The 16426-nt window shown below is 45.1% G+C and overlaps 1 protein-coding gene across 2 annotated transcripts; it reads left to right on the plus strand.

Moving 5' to 3' along the window:
- The first annotated feature begins 294 nt into the window (after positions 1 to 294).
- On the plus strand, positions 295 to 14090 carry CLNS1A (chloride nucleotide-sensitive channel 1A). Of its 2 annotated transcripts, XM_064409796.1 has the most exons (7): positions 296 to 473; positions 3076 to 3212; positions 5439 to 5543; positions 6280 to 6390; positions 6831 to 7004; positions 10646 to 10730; positions 13290 to 14090. In XM_064409796.1, exons 1-6 carry the CDS (start codon positions 325 to 327, stop codon positions 10711 to 10713), a joined length of 744 nt encoding a protein of 247 aa, XP_064265866.1. In that variant the 5' UTR covers positions 296 to 324; the 3' UTR covers positions 10714 to 10730; positions 13290 to 14090. The 2 variants fall into 2 exon arrangements, with proteins under 2 accessions (XP_064265867.1, XP_064265866.1); XM_064409797.1 differs by lacking the exon at positions 6831 to 7004 and having other exon boundaries at positions 295 to 473.
- Positions 14091 to 16426: the final 2336 nt, after the last annotated feature.

A 16426-nucleotide genomic window follows, 5' to 3' on the forward strand; every position in this document is an offset into this window, starting at 1 on the left:
CTCCCTGGAGCCTTCCCTTCGGACAGCAGCTCTCAGCCTGTCCCCACAGCAGAGGCGCTCCAGCCCTCAGCGATCACCTCAGCGCTCCCCTCTGCCCCCTTTTTCCACACAAACACGATTTAACTCGGACCTCGCCCGCGGCACTCGCGGCACCCAGAGCCGCGGCAGCGCCGGGCCCCGCGGAGCGACAGCGCGGCAGTGCCATCGCATCCCGGGGCGGTGCCATCGCATCCCGGGGCGGTCACATCGCGTCCCGGGGCGGTGACATCGCGTCCCGGGCGGAATCGCATCACAGAGCGGCGCGTTCCGCTTCCGGCGGCCGCGATGGTGGAGCAGGGAGGCGGCGGCGGCGCCATGAGCTTCCTCAAGCGCTTCCCGCCGCCGGCCGACGGCGTCCGCCACCAGCAGCCGGACACGGAGGCGCTGCTGGCGGGGCGCAGCCTGGGCTCCGGCACCCTCTACATCGCCGAGAGGTGCGGGGGACACGCGGGGCTGGGACCCCCCTGAGGGGCCCGGGATGGGGGCTCGGGTGACGGGGCCGTGATGTGGGGCAGCCCTCAGGGCTGTGAGGCGCTGCCGGGCGTGCCGCTGCTCCTGCTCGTTTTAAAGCAGGCAAGAGGGAGCAGCACGGCCAGGGACCCGGCTGGCTGGGGAATTCTGCGCTGGATGGGACTTGGAGCAGCCTGCCCTGGTGCCAGGTGTCCCTGCCCACGGCAGGGGCTTGGAAAGAGATAGCTGTAAGGTTCCTTCCGACCCAGACCATTCGGTAAAATTCATCACGGTGGACATATGTGCACTTGGAGCCCAGAAAGCCAGTTGTGTCCTGGGCCACAGCAAATACAGCATGGCGAGCTGGGCAAGAGAGGAAATTCTGCCCCAGTGCTTTTGTGAAACCCCACCTGGAGTGTTGTATCCAGCACTGGAATCCCCAACATAAGAAGGACCTGGAAATCTTGGAGCAAGTCTAGCAGACACCACAAAGTTCATAAGGGGACTGGAGCCCTTCTGCTACAAAGACAGGCTAAGGAAGTTTGGATTGTTCAGCGTGGAGAAGAGAAAGTTGTGTGCAGATCACACAGGAACCTCCCAGTATCAGAAGGGGCACACAGGGAGGGCTGAGAGGGGCCCTTTGACTGGAATGTAGTGATAGGACAAGGAGGAATGGCTTCAAACTGAAAAAGAGCGCTAGATTGATTATGAGGAGAAAATTCTTTACTGTGAGCAGGGTGAGACCCTGGCACCGGTTGCCTGGAGAAGCTGTGGATGTCCCATCCCTGGAAGTGTTCAAGGCCAGGTTGCATGTGGCTCTGAGCATCCTGGTCTAATGCAAGGTGTCCCTGCCCAAGATAATGGATTGGAACTAGATGATCTTTCAGGTCTTTTCCAACCCAAACCATTCTATAATTAAAACCATAGCAGCTCTTCTCTTTTGACAGAGGAGTAGACAGGGCTGTTGGGTTTCTGCTGTTAATAACTACTCTGGTTCTGTGAAGTGTTTCATGTTGTATTAATCATGTGGAGACTGTTCTTACTAGGCAGAAATCAGTCTGGTTATTCTAGAAGATGTTATCTGAGCTCTTTATGGTCTCCTTTCAATTCTTCCTGCATTGGTATAGCTCAGGGAGACAGCTTGATGATTAAAACAACTTAATTTTCTTTAACCATGGAAAAGTACTCATAATATATTCTGTAATTGAAGAACACTGTTGGAACAAAAGCATAATTTAAAATGTGCACTTCTAAAAACCTCAGACTAGGAAACTTTTATGAAATGGCCAGTATTGTCAGAGGAGCTTTTGCCCCACCTGAGCTTGTTAGTGGTGTGTTGGAGAGAAATCTCTCTGGAATTTTGTTCACTGTTTTATTTAGTCTGGTTACAACTACCAGGACTTTTGTTTGTGTGGTATCTGCTCTGAGGACGTGTAATGTTGAGTTTCCTTGTAGGTTGCTTTCAGTAGACTTTAGTGTGAGGCACCTGCAGGTCTGCCAGCTTCCTCTCCACATGTTTCAAATGCACCACAGAGCTTCCACCAGAGTCACTTGTTGGGATGAACAGAGAACACCAGTGTTTGCAGGAGTGCTGTGGGAGAATGGGGCATCCAGGAGCACAGTATGGCTCTTGATCCAAGTACTGACTCTCCACCAGCAGCTGTAAACATTGAGGACCGCATAATTGAGGCTAGGAAATAAACTCCTTGATCCCACTGTACTAGCTTTTGCTCTCAGCCAGATTTTTCAAGGCCAGGAGTCTTCTGTGAACTTCCCATTGGTTTTGTCCCACCACAAAAGCTTGTGAATGCTGAGTTTTGCACATGGTGGAGGTCTTGCTTTCTGCTGCTGAGTATTTCTGTTCACTGTGTGACATCATTGATTACAGGCACCCAAATCTAGTTTGAGTTTGATTTCTCAGTGCGTAGAAAGGTGTTGATTGTTGTGTTAAGAAGGAGGCAGCATCCTGGTGGTGCCAACCTGTGCTGTCTCTTGCTGTGTTTAGGAATGACAGTGAAAGTGGGGAAAGCAGAGGCTATGGCACAGAAGTTGGGCTGGAGGAATACCCACAACCCAGCTCTGCTGATGACAGAACGGGCTGTTTTTCTACCTGCAGGCTATATCCACATCAGATCTATAATCCTCTAGGAGTTATGACACTGTCTGGCCTTTCAGTGTCCTCTTTGTCTTGGAAAATCACATTTAATAGCTTGAGTTACAAATCACACTCTGGAACCTCTGTAGTTGGCTTTGGAATGATAGATATCTGCAGGGAGGAGAAAATGGAGAGGCAGGGAGGAAAATTCAGCATTTAGTTCAAATGTGATAAAGCTGTGATGGCTTTAGGGTTTTTAGCTTCACATTCTGTAGGCAAAGGTGTCTTTTACCTCAGCCATCAGTTAATGCTCTTGCAAAGTCCTGTTCAGGCAGGTCCAGGACCGTGTGTGCCTGCAGAGTGGGCTAAGTGCCCTCTCCACAATTACTCACGTTTTGGGGCTGGTTTGCTTTTCTGCAGGCTTGAATCCGATACTGTGAATTCCTCTGTTAGTTTCTAACTTGTCTCTTCTTTTTTTCCTCCCTCGTTAGTCGCCTGTCTTGGCTGGAAAACTCTGGAGTTGGCTTCTCCTTGGATTACCCCACCATAAGTTTGCATGCTGTCTCCAGGGACCTGAGTGCCTACCCAAGGGAGCACTTGTACGTCATGGTGAACGCCAAGTTTGAAGGTAAGGAGTGTTGCTTGCTGCTCCCACTCAGTCCTGAGTGACAGGATTTCCTCCTCAGTGGGAGGAAATGTTGATTTTAGGTAATTGCTTGTATTTTGTTTTTTATTTTCCTGAAGGATAGTCATTGTAGAAACACAGCACTTGTTTAGAGTCACTTCTTTGCAGTTCTGCTCGCAGCTTGTGGCTGTGTACACTGAAGCTGTTGAGAATCAGTTCTCTGCCCTTTTACACTGTTTTAAACCATTTAATTCCTCTGCCAGTCTCCCTGTGATTCCATCTTGAGTACATTTTTTTCTTTATTGAATTTATGTTAATGATGCTGCCCTCTCCAGGCTTGATGAATTCCTGCTGTTTCACAGCCAGGGAACTTTTCAGTAATTTTCTCCCACAGCTTGGTTAAATACAAATAAGAAAAGGCAATAGGTCATGTTACCAGGCTTTGATGAATCTTTGTAGATGGCCCACAAAACATACCTTTTGGACCATGTTGCTTTGATGTAGAGAAAGCAAACTTTCTGTTTCATTGTTTGTATAAGATTGTACTTATATATATATAGATAGATAGATATTTTTCTTCCTGCAGACCTGTTAATATTTTAAGTGTGTCAAAAACTGCCATCACAATTGGAGATTAAATGGGTGTTTGGTCTTAAGCAGGTCTCCTTTTCCCTTTCATGCCTACTGGTCATCACAGCTAAAGATTAAAATCTGGCATTTAATTTTTTTTAAAAAATGTATCCAGAAAGTAATGACAAGACTCTGAGGAGATGGAGATGCTTTTAAGCTATTAGTGCATTATTTCCTTCCCTTATGTTACTAATGTTCTCTGACAGTCTATTACTACAAATAATAAGAGGACATTTGCATATTCCTCTTGGTTCTTCCTCATTTTCCTTTAACTGTGGTTATTTTGAAGTAAAAAGAGTCTCGTCTGAAGAAAGATACTGTTTGTAGCTTTTAATTCATTATGATTATGGCATTTGAAAATATGCCATAATATTTCACAGGATATCCTGTGAAAGCCTTTATCTAGAAATCCTTAATAGACTGATTTTTTATGGATATATTTTTTAGTATATCAGCTCTGCCTACAATAAATCTTCCAAAGCAGATAAGTTTTACTTTTCAAAGTCTAGCCCTGGCCTGCAATTTTAACTGCTGAATAGTGTTAAACCTTTCCACTTAGTTGGCTTCAGGAGCCTTCATTTGCGGTTGTGCAGGGTACATTGTGTTCTTCCTCTCAAAGTTTTGCGTGTGCTCTCTGTGTGTTTGTGCCTTGTCCTCACCCCTTTTTTAGAAAAAGGCACTCAGAAGTTGACTGCATTGAAAACCAAGAGCTGGACTCAGCAGTAGCAAGCTGTGCCTGCGGGTGTCAGTTGGAAAAGAACTGGGTAGCTTCCTTGCACACTTCATTTTTGCGGCAGCTGGCTGGCAGCTTCTTGGCATCTTTGTATTCTTGGTGATGCCAGTTTTGTGTGTGATAAAAACCACTCTCAGTGGCACAGCCTCTTCTCCTGTAGAAAATAATTATGCACTTCTGTGGCTGTCAGTGCATTGTCCCCAGCCCCAAAATGAGGAACTGCAGCCATTTTTGTGGGTTTTTTATTCACAAAAGGTAAAACACCACAGTGGTGCTTATTTATTCATGTACATGGCATACAGAAGTCAGGAAGCACCGGACATGTCACTGGTTCTGGGTGTACTTTGTATTTCTGACATCTTTCTGGCTGACTAGGAATGTTGGAAATGGAGCAGATGATCCTCTGCACATGTCAGAGTCCCCCGTGAGGGGCCACACTGGAAGCTAGCTGATTTCTTGACAGTAATTTTAAGGATCCATAAAAAAATCCATGTGATTTGAAAAATGGTAATAGTTGTGAACTGGGGGGTTTTGAGCACTGTTGTTTTTAATAAGAATCAGGCAATTTTCCTGAAATACTTGAGTACACTGTGTGACCAATACAGAAATCTTTACTCCTTAGGTTATAAACAGAGAAGATTTCACATGTGTTGCAAGTGTTGTTGAGGTGCTGTGAGAGGGCCTCATATATCCATGTGGGTCTTGGACTGTCGTGGAGTTTTTTGGGAGAACGGAGTTGAGGTTTTGTGCCTCTCCTGGGTTGTTTCTGATTTGATTATGTGTGTGTTCCTGAAAGAATAACCAAATATGACTTTTTTTTTTTACAAAATAAACATGTTTCTTCTAAATCTTTCAATTTCTTAAAGAGGAGACAAAAGAGGCTCCCATGACTGAAGAGGAGGGGGATGACAGCGATGATGACGTCGAACCGATTGCGGAATTCAGATTTGTACCTAGCGACAAATCAGCCTGTAAGTGCGAGTGGGAGCTGTGTTTTACTTCAAACTGCTAGTTATATGTGGGAGACACTTGGGTGCAGAGGTGTAAATACTATGATCCTTCAGTGTCCTTCTCTAGTACTTGATTCCTCTGTGCTGGAAAGAATAAAGCAAGTTGTTTTGTCTGGCTTGAAAAATGGACTCCTTCAAGCAGCTGCTTCTCAGGGAGAATTCCAGTTCTTTAAAATAGAAACTGTTGAGTATAAATACACAGCATGGATAATCTCACTTGTATACATTTGCAGAGAATATGTATGGGAAATGTCTTTTTAATTACAAATTCAGTGATATTTGAGTCAGTGACAATTTCATTAGAAACATGCTAATGCCCAGGCACTACCACTGGAAAGCTGTCATATCCTGTCTGGTGTGGAGCTTACAGTTGGATTCAAGTTTTAGGAATCTGATGGATGAGATGCTGCAAGTTTTCCTGCAGTAGGTAACCACAGACATAACTGTCCAGAAATAAACCTTTATCATCAGTGAAATAATGCAAAAGTGGTGTTAAGAGGCTAAAGCACCAGGCTGGATCTCTGAAACCTGTTTGTTTCTTACCTGGCTTCTGGCTTGTTGGGTGATGTTTTCAAATATGAATTCAGTTGTGGTTCTCCTAAAGGAGTATTCTGGCTCCCTCTGCTCAGTCAGAGGGGGGTTCTTGCCTGTTGCTTTGGGGCGTTGGTGGAGTTTGTGTTCCCTTGTGTTCCTGCAGTGGAAGCCATGTTCTCAGCGATGTGCGAGTGCCAGGCCCTGCACCCAGACCCGGACGATGAGGACTCAGACAACGATTACGAAGGGGACGAGTACGATGTTGAGGCCCGCGGTTGGTAACAGTTGCTTCTTTTGAAATACCTGCCAGCACTTGGTTACCTGGTATCTGTCATAATTGTTTATTACTCATCTTGCCTAAACATCCCTTTTGTCACAGGCACAGTATAGAAATTCATAAACCTGCAGAAAATCTGGAGTTTAGCTGTCACAAATGACAGGAATTCCTCAAAAGCATTGTTCTGGCTCTCCAAAACCCACAGACACAAAGAGCAGCCTTTCCTCTTCCCAGTGGCTGTGCTAGCCCGGGTTCAATGCCTGTGCTGCTTTGTGGTCAGTCCACATTGCTGTGTGTATTCTTTACCTGATGTAAGCAGCTTTTTAATCTCTCAGTTAATCTGAGCATAACTTGCCCAGCTGCTCCCCTATTCCTCCACCTCTGCATGTTTCTGGCTTCTCAGCTTAAGTCTGCCAAACATAAACTTGTTTTTGCAGAGCTAGAACAAGGTGACATCCCAAGCTTTTACACATATGAAGAGGGATTGTCACATTTAACTGCAGAAGGCCAGGCCACGCTGGAGAGGTTAGAAGGCATGTTAGCCCAGTCTGTCAGCACCCAGTACAACATGGCTGGAGTGAGAACAGAGGACTCCATAAGGGAGTTTGAAGGTAAGACATGCTTTTGTTTTACTAAACAATATGTCTTCATCAGTGACACAGCCAGTGGGATCCAGTGCACCCTCAGCAAGTTTGCAAACACCAAGCTGAGGGGTACGGTTGACACTCCGGAAGGATGGGATGCCATCCAAAGTGTCCTGAGCAAACCTGAGTGGATCCATGGGAACCTCATGAGGTTCAACAAGGCCAAGTGCAAGGTGCTGCACCTGGGTTGCAGCAACTCCCAGTGTCAACACAAACGGGGAGAGGAAGGGATTAAGAACAGCCCAGCCAAAAAGGACATGGGAGTGCTGGTGGATGAAGTTTCACCTAACCTGGCAATGTGCACTCACAGCCCAGAACACCAGTCGTGTCCTAGGCTGTAGCCAAAGCAGTGTGGCCAGCAAGGTGAGGGAGGGCAGTCTGTTCCTCTGCTCCACTCTGGTGAGATCCCACCTAGAGTGCTGCATCCAGCTCTGGGATCCTCAGCATAACAGGATATGGACCTACTGGAGTGAGTCCAGAGGAGGTCATTAAGATGATCGGGAGTCTGGAGCACCTCTGCTATGGAAACAGGCTGAGACAGTTGGGGTGTTCAGACTGGAAAAGACAAGGCTCTGGGGAGACCTTACTGAGGCCTTTCAGTACTTAGTCCCCCCTTTCAGATGGGAATGGACTTTTTTGTAAGGCACTTGTGGGACAAGGGGGAATGGCTTCAAACCAAAGGAGGTGAGACTCACATTGGTAAAAGGAGAGATTTTTTTACCATGGGGGTGCTGAGCCACTTGCCCAGAGAAGCCCCATCCCTGGAAGTGTTGAAGACCAGGCTGGATGGGTCTTTGAGCAACCTGGTCTAGTGGGAGGTGTCCCTGCCCATGGCTGCAAGGTCCCCTCCAACCCAAACCATTCTGTGGTTCTAAGATAGTGTCGTGGTTTGGCCCGGAAATGTGTTTCTGGAAAGGTCTAAGTCGGGCCAATCAGTGGCCAAATTCAAAATTGGCATGTGATGTGGCCACTGAGGATCTGGATAGGCCTCTGAGAACACACGGGGGTTAAAAGCAGGAGATTCCCAGAGAACTTCCTCTTTGGGAATCCGGCGTTGGTGAGTAGGTCTGGCCTCTCCCCTGCCCAGCTGCGCCTGGGTGGGGGAGGCCATGACAGGGAGGAGGCCGGGAGCCCCAGAAGGTGCAGAGGTGGAGGAGAACATGCAGGGGTTGATGAGAATTGAGATGTCTGGGCAGCCCCCCCGGAGAGAGGGACAGAAATTGTGCTGGCAGCTCAGCTGGCCAGAAGCGGGGGATGCGGCAGAGAGGCGCCTGGCAGCTGTGGGAGTCCTGGACAGGCAGAAGTGAAGATTTTAACCCCTTGGTAGACTAATAGAAACCTTACAAATACTGAATCCTCCTGAATGAGGATGAGGTGAGAGGGAGAGATGAGAGATGAAATGGGCAAGCGTGAGGAAAGCTGGAAGAGGAGAGAAGAATCCTGAGTGGAAGAGATAATGGAGTGGCCTTGGGCTTTTTCTTGTATAGCCATGGACAGACCCGTGTTTTTTCCCTGTGACCCAGAGACTGTATTTAGGGGGAGGCAACACCCGGGAGTCAAGAGTGAAGCAGCGGCGTGAACAGAGACAGCTGAAGAGGGTGTGGGATGCCCTCTGTCTCCGTGGAGAGGAAGATCTCTGTTCATGAGGCCCCTCGGCCCCAGGGGGTGAAATTTGGGGGGGACTGGTGTCCCAAAGTTGAGAGACTGCTGTTTCTGGAAGTGGGTGGAACATCTTTAAACGGGGAGCCCTAAAAGCAGTCCTGGCCCGTGTGCAGTGGTGAGAGCACTGGACATGGGGGGGAGAAGTCACGAGGGCCGATGTTCTCTGGGTGGGGCCATGGGTGACACGGAAGCACAGGAGGTTTTAATTGTGCTTCTGGGGGAGGCCTATGAGGCAAGGGGGGACTCCTCTCTCCCTGATGGATTTGAGGGTTGATAATTTGAGGGGTGGTGAATCTGTGGAGAAAAGGGAGGGGGAGGAGGAAGGTATCTGGAAGGTTTTTACTTTTAGCTTGGTATGTGTTCCTTTTTAGATTTGTAATAAATAAAGTGGTGTGTTTTTCCCTCCATCCCCGAATGGGAGCCTGCTTTGTTCTGTTCCCGGGTCACATCTCACAGCAACCCTTTTGGAAATATACCCTTCATGGGGGCCCTGGCATTGTGCCAGGGTCAAACCATGACAGATAGGAAAGCAGTGGCTCTCCAGTTTGGCTAATCCATAAAGCAGGACTGAGCGAGTGCGATGCCGTGGGTGATACCTCCCTGCAGAAGGTGGGGGATCACCCACATGGCACCATGTTGCCTCCTGTGGATTGAGGGCTGCTCTGTTAAAGAGTGAGCCCTTCAGTGTTAGAACACTTGATTCTTCTTGGTAGGATTTCCTGGAACAGTGGTAAAGCGAAATTGATTTAGGATTAAAAAAAAATTAAATTTATCAGTCTACACCAGAGTTAGGAAGTGGTTTCTACTCTAAATGAGTTGTGGTTTTGATTTGGGGAGTTTTTTTTGATGCCCCAAATTATAAATTAATGGTTATCTTAACAGAGTTCAGGGTGAATTCTGAATCAGCACACTGAAACGAATTTATTTAAAAAGATCTCTTTTTTCTAGAAGGATGCTGTCTCTTAATTCTATTGATTGTTCAAGTGTATATTTAAGGAGTAAAATTTTTTTTTTGTATGGGGAAAAACACCTGATTTCTCAGACTCGTCTTTTCTGTGTACTGTTTTCACTAGAGCAGTATATTACATGGGAGAAGAACAGGGAAGTAGTTTAGTAGTATTGCTTCTTTTTTATATATAAATTGCAGTGTTTTTTATATGCCCTCATGTTTTTGAAAGATGGAAAATGATCCAGAAGTTGTGGATTTCTTTCTCAACCACAGGGAGAGCTTTTTAATCTTACTTGTCTTGTCAGCTGTTTTAAGGTTCTCTTTGTTCCGCAGTTTTGAATAAATTTATGTAAAGACAACTATAGGTGATAGGCTCCTGTTTCAGCAGTGCCTTTTGTTTGAAAATTTAGTCAGGTTTCTGAATTCCAAAATTCCAGAAATGAATGTAAATCGAATGGCAAGTATGTCACCTGTCTCAGAGTCATCTTCATCAATTTTGTTTACTTTTTAATCTTACTTGCTAAAGTACTGCTGTTTGGTTTACTGCAGTTACAAATATCCTCAGGGCTGCTCAGTTTCAGAGTTACTTTATATTTTGACATTGTAGCACAGGGCAATCTTTCTTTTCAATGATTGTTTCAGAACAGGATACAGCCTCTGCTAGAATAGAGTTATTCAAAGGAATCATGACATTTGTTACACCAAAACTTCATTTAAAACACGAAATAGTTAAAATCCAATGTTTAAGTCTTTAAATAAGACATGGTGAGGTGAGGTTGTAGGAAGTGGTGACATCTGTAAATGACTGACCAACAGTGCTGGAGCAAACCCAGAAACTTGTGAGCTGATCAGCGTTTCCTTAGGCTACTTTCAGAAGTTCAGTGAAGGGGTTTTCTGTCCTGGCCTCCTCTTGTCAGCAGAGGGCATCTGCTCTCTTTCCTGTGAAAACATCATCTCTCATCCGCTTGTTTACGGAGCACTGCCTGTTTTCTTTCAGATGGGATGGAGGTGGACATAGCACCAGTAGTTGCCGGGCAGTTTGAAGATGCCGAAGTTGATCACTGAGGGGGACAGATGCTGCTGTAAGTTCTTCTGACTTCTCACACCAATGCTTTTCAGTCCTGCAGAGCCTTCCCTCTCTGTAATTTGTGTAGTGTATGTGATCATAGAGAAAGTGTTTCATGATATCAGGATGATGATGATATAGAAGGAAAAGGGAGCTGTAGTTATCACAAATAGAAAGATGTTTAATGATCTGTGCCAAAATGCCTATTGGCATAAACCATTACCCTGCAGAGGCAACCTGCATGGATGTGCCTGTCTGCAAGACAGGTCAGCCTTTTAGTTGATTTAGGAATTATCTGACCTCAAAGGCTCATGGATGCTGATATATGAACACTAGAAGCCATCCCTGGGAAGTTACTGTCTTTAGTGTCTGTTGTTTTGCCCTTAGTGTGTAGGATTTCCCAGGCTGTTCCAGGGGGCAGAACACTTCATAGCACTCCAAGTCCATCTCTTCCTTCATTATAAGCAGAGCAGGAACAGTTCCTGGTAAAGTTACTGAGCTATCTGGATGGGGTTGCTCTCAGGAGTGAACAACTTAGAGACAACACCCTGCTCAGGTGGTTGTGCCAGTGTGATCCCTTGTCTTCCATCACCTGCTTTTCTGCTCTTAGTAGCATTACAAGATGTGCTAGTGGTTCCTTGCTGGTGCTGGAAGGGAAAGGAAGAGCAGCTTTTTCTGGGACTGTCTGTAGAGATGCACAGGCACAGTGGGGTTGTGATGCCACCCTTGCTTCAGCAATTCCCTCTAGTGCTGAGTCTGTACGTGCTGCTCAGGTGGTGCTGTGTTGTCCCAGTTCTGCTGCCTATCTCAGAAGGGAGACTGACAGCTCTTACCTTAAAGTGAGTGTCCAGCTATCCCACTTGAAATTCTGGAGAGAGCAGCTGTGGAGCAGAAAGCCAAAAGCTCAGGGGAGGAAAGAGGAAAGGGACACAAAAAGAGTGTGACCCACTGAAAGAAAAGTGGGAAAGTACTTGATTAGGGACTACAGCATCACAAAGAAAGAAGCTGCAGTCTCCAAGGAGGGCTGTTGTGGAGGGGTGCTGCATACCTGCATTCCTCCTCTGTTGCTTATTTTTCTTTGCTGCTGCAGTTCCGAAAGTCTCAAGAGTAGTCTTGTGTTCTCTTACTGACCTCCACCTCTGCCACTGCTCCTGAATTGGTATTTACTGTCTAGTGTAAGAGCTCAAACTTCTGTAGTCACATGTCTACCCTGGGAAGGACTTTCCAGAACAGAGAGGAGTTCTTAAAAAATAAAAAAATTAGATACTGGTTGTCTTTCCATGGGCTGGTCCACCAGTTTGGTAAAGGACACACTTAAAAATCAGAGAAAAGCCTTTAGCTGTAGATCAGGTGCCTCTTAGTAAATGAATGGAAATTTAAGAGTCTGATGACTATCCCCAAGATTACTTCGGTCAATGACTTACTTAAAAAAATCATGCTGCTGAAAATTTCCAATTTGACTGCTTTATCTATTATCCTGGTTAAAATTTAACTGGATTAAGGAGCTAGTTAGTACCTGATAGCAGATCTCTAAGAAGTCTCAAAGTGCTGGTGGAAGTGTTGTAGACTGTTCTTCTAGAAAAGGACAAAGTGCACCCAGTAAGAAGTAGTGTTGGTTAGTGGAATTATTCCTCTGCCTTCCATGGTACAGCATGTGCCTGTGGGAGATGAATACTGTGAGAGGTGACTGGAGAGGATTTCCTCCTGTGCTTGTGCTTGTGCTGATCACAGCTGAGGGGCTGCTCCGTGTCAGAGCAGATCAGTGACCTGCACCTGCAGTGTCAGGTGCTGCAGTGACATCACTCCAGGCAGCAGTTTGGGATGGCCCTTTTTAGAGCAACCACCAGCCCGAGTGTGTGGATGTAATCTAAGGAAGTTTAGGAATCTGGGATCTAAGGCAGCAGCAAGGAACTGAAGGTAGAAAGTGACAAGGACAGCTCTTGGAGGTCTGTGCTAATCATCTTGCTCAGAGGGTGGCTTGGCTCACACTCTGTATGTAGGGGTGTAGACGGAGCATGCTGTGATCTTGTAGGTACTCCATGGAGCAGCTTGGCCCTTTTAACCTCCTGAACTGCAGAATGATCTACAGGAACATCTTGTTGGTGATCCCTTAGAGAGCAGTGTGCTGCCCTGCCTCCCAAACAATGCCCTTGTGTGATGCTCATGCTGCATGCCACCCAAATGAGATGTGACAGTCTCCTGCTGAAGCCCCTGGAAGACTTGCTGGCAGTTGGTTGGTGCAGGACATTCCCAGTGTTCCTGCAATAAGTGGGGTTTTGTCCGTGGCATCACGAGGCTGCAGCAATTGTTCTGAAGCAACTGGTGTGTCTGCATGTGGGTGCAGCAGGGTCTGCCAGGGCACCCCGGTGCCTTCTGTGAGCACATGCTGTCCTTAGCTGACCTGAGTTAGAGCTGCTGCCAAAGGCAAAGATGCTCAGCCCTTCTGACAATTCATGGGCTTGTAGCAAAGTGCTGTCCTCTGACTGCAACCAACAGATAGCTACTACTCTGTGATGCTTAATAACCTTTTATTTTAATGCCAATTATGTAAACTTGGGTGTCTTGTGTCTTTCAGATTCCTCTTGTGGCACTTCCAGAATAAGCTGTAAAACCGAAGGCATTGCAGTGACTATCGGGAGTTAACCTTTCTTTTAATGACCTAAGTTTAGACATCTAGGTCTAAAAATGCTTGTAGAGATGTTTAAAACAGGGTTTGACATTTGTGACCACTATGGGGTTATTTAAGAAAAAACAAAATAAACAAAAACAATAAAACCTCTTGCATCTAACACTTGAATGGGGCTAATCAGGGGTCATTTCATGGAATTACAAAATGATTTGGGTTGGAACAGACATTAAAGATCATCTGGTTCTAGCCCCACCTGCCATGGGCATGGATGCCATTGAGTAGATCAGGTTGCTCAGGACCCCACCCTAACCTGGATGTGAACACTTCCAGGGATGGGGCAGCCACAGTCTCTCTGACAAAACTCTCTGGCCTTTTAAAGAAGCCTTTGTAGGCATTCTAGGACTTCAGAAATAAAACTGTAAGTAGAACAGAATTTTAGATGGTCCTAGAATTTTCCGTATTTTTTTACCTGTCATTGACTCTGTGGAATAGAAATGGGAATAGAAATGTTATGACTAAAAGGAAATAGGGTTGGCCAAGGATCAAAAGAAAAGCTAAATTAAAACCCCCTCAAGTAACTGGCTTTACCATTTCAGTGCTATCCCTTTCATTTCTCTGAAAGCTGAGCTTGGGTGGTAGAGGAGATGGAATAAAGTCTGTAAGGTCGAGACAAAGAGAACTGTTTTGTGTCTTTGTATTAAATGTTAACATTGTTAAATAAACTAAGATTTTTGTATCTCACAACCAGCTCACTGTTGCAGGTCTCCCTCCTTTACTTCAGCAAGCATCTTGAGCCCTTGAGTTTCAGAACTCTCTTCTGTAACAAAAAAATCTTCAGTGAAGCCAAAGCCATTTTCATCATTTACCTGGATGTGAGGATAAAAGGGCAGAGCACTTGCAGAGTATGCCTCTGACAGAGTTAGCCAGACACATTCCAAACTTAGGAACCCAGCTTTAGATTGCCAAGGTGTTGGTCCTGCTGGAGCTCCTGCTGGAGCTTTTCCTGTTTCGTCTCTCTGTGGGGTGGTGATTTTTTAACCATTGGAAAAAAATCAGCAAATTTGGGTTGTTTCTCTTTTCCTCCAGTATTGAAATGAAAGTCTGGACCAAACTTCTTCCATTTTCTTTTGCTTTGAAGTTGACCTGTGATTTTTTTTTGGGGGGGGTGAGGGTGAGGTATTGCTGTGTATGTGAACAGTTTACTGGCCCTACATTCTGCTTACACGTTAGGATGTGATTTGGTTCCAAGGTACATGCTAATTATAACCACTCTTTGTTGAATATTCATTAGGAATGCCAGTCAAATATTCATTAGGAATGCCAAAGTGATGTGATTTGGTTCCAAGGTACATGCTAATTATAACCACTCTTTGTTGAATATTCATTAGGAATGCCAGTCAAATATTCATTAGGAATGCCAAAGTGATGTGATTTGGTTCCAAGGTACATGCTAATTATAACCACTCTTTGTTGAATATTCATTAGGAATGCCAGTCAAATTAGGGATGTCTTAACAGTGCTGTGAACCACTGATGTAGCTGAATAAATGAGGTATTCAGCATGTTATGCAACAAGACATTCTACAGGAATGTCTTCACCAGCCCTTTTGTATACATACAAACTTATTCATGTGAGTGTGTGAGTGTTATTGTCATGGATTCGGAGTTACAAAGGAGGATACAGAGTTGATTTTTGCACTGTCGTTTGGAGAATCTTGGCATGGTGAGATTTTGGGACAGGTAAAACTCTTACCGACACCATAATTGAGGCAGAGGGTTCATTGAATTCTAAGTCACCATCCACTGTTGAAGCAGACTGGTGGGGGTTTTTTAGTGTGTGAAAATCTGAGTTGGAATGTGGTGTGTCTGTTGTTTTCCACGTTAAAGGCAGCCTGTTGCATACCAGGTGGGCAGATGGGCAAAGTTAACTCCAGGGCAGCTGGACTGTTCACAGCTCCTCTCAGCACTCACTACATCCAGAAGGAGAATTTGTGCTGTACTAATGTGGAGCTCCAGGAGCAGATATCTCGTAATGCTTCCAGTCAAATCAATGGAGCAAGATGATTGAGGTGAGGTGGAAACAAACCTGGATGAATGCTGAAGGTAGCATTGAGAAGTGCCTTGTGTGGGTTGACAAGTTTTATTTTCAATACAACTTTTTATGTGTAAGTGTTCTGGACTTCATAAGCATTTGTTAGCTCAAATGTAAAATACTCCTTTTTGCCTGCACTACCAAAACCAGGTACATTCTTCAGTTCCTAGTTTAGGTTTCTTTTTCATTATTTCTGCTACTTTTGTTGTTTTTCTTTTGTTTTGCATTAATTTAGTCAATTTAAGCCTTGTCTAATTCCTAGTGATTTTAAAAAAAATTATATTCTAATGCCTGTAAATACAGCAACTACTTATTAATAACCCAGATATGTACCAATTTCTTTCTTTTAAACTATATGTTATATGCCAAAATAAACAAGGCAGACACGGAGAAGTCAGATCTGATTTGACCTCTTCACTTTATGGACTTTGCTTTTGCAGGCCATCAAAAATGAAGAGGGAGTAGGGCCTCTAATCTCACAAATCTTGGCTGCCTGTAGGTTTGTATATCTGTTTTCTTTTTAATGTCTATTTTTATGCTCTGAGGTTTATTTTTGAGACCTTTATCCTGTGGGCTCCATGGCTTTAGAGAAGACATCAAATAATGTAGATTTTGAAAGACTTGTTTCCATAAGAAATGAGATGAAAAAGTGGGGGGGGGGAAGTTATTAGGTATGGATCACTTTAAAAGGAAGTAAAATAGATAAAAAGCAGTAAGGCAAGAAGGGGAAGGTAGAAACCCCCAAAATGATGTTTTAGAAGCAGAATGTATAAAAATATGTATTTTTTCATAGGATCACATATTTTCAGGGTCAGTGTGCTGGTGTATGGTCCTTGCTAGGGAGAGTTTTAACAAGGCCAATTTTCCTTTGGTAGATCTATTCACACTGGTTGAAGAGCTGCTGAATGATAACCCAGCAGTTCTAGTTCTCTTCAGCATATTAGCAGGCTAATTTTTTGTTATTAATAACTGAATACAGGGTCATAGATAGG

The sequence above is a fragment of the Passer domesticus genome, chromosome 2 (genome assembly GCF_036417665.1).
Source record: "Passer domesticus isolate bPasDom1 chromosome 2, bPasDom1.hap1, whole genome shotgun sequence".
Lineage (NCBI taxonomy): Eukaryota > Metazoa > Chordata > Aves > Passeriformes > Passeridae > Passer > Passer domesticus.

Bases quoted from the DNA above. Each gene is read 5' to 3' on its own strand.
- CLNS1A (XM_064409796.1), top strand. From the start codon at position 325: ATGGTGGAGCAGGGAGGCGGCGGCGGCGCCATGAGCTTCCTCAAGCGC. The intron at 3,213-5,438 runs GTAAGGAGTGTT...AATTTCTTAAAG, and splicing joins GGTGAACGCCAAGTTTGAAG to AGGAGACAAAAGAGGCTCCC. The intron at 5,544-6,279 runs GTAAGTGCGAGT...GTGTTCCTGCAG, and splicing joins ACCTAGCGACAAATCAGCCT to TGGAAGCCATGTTCTCAGCG.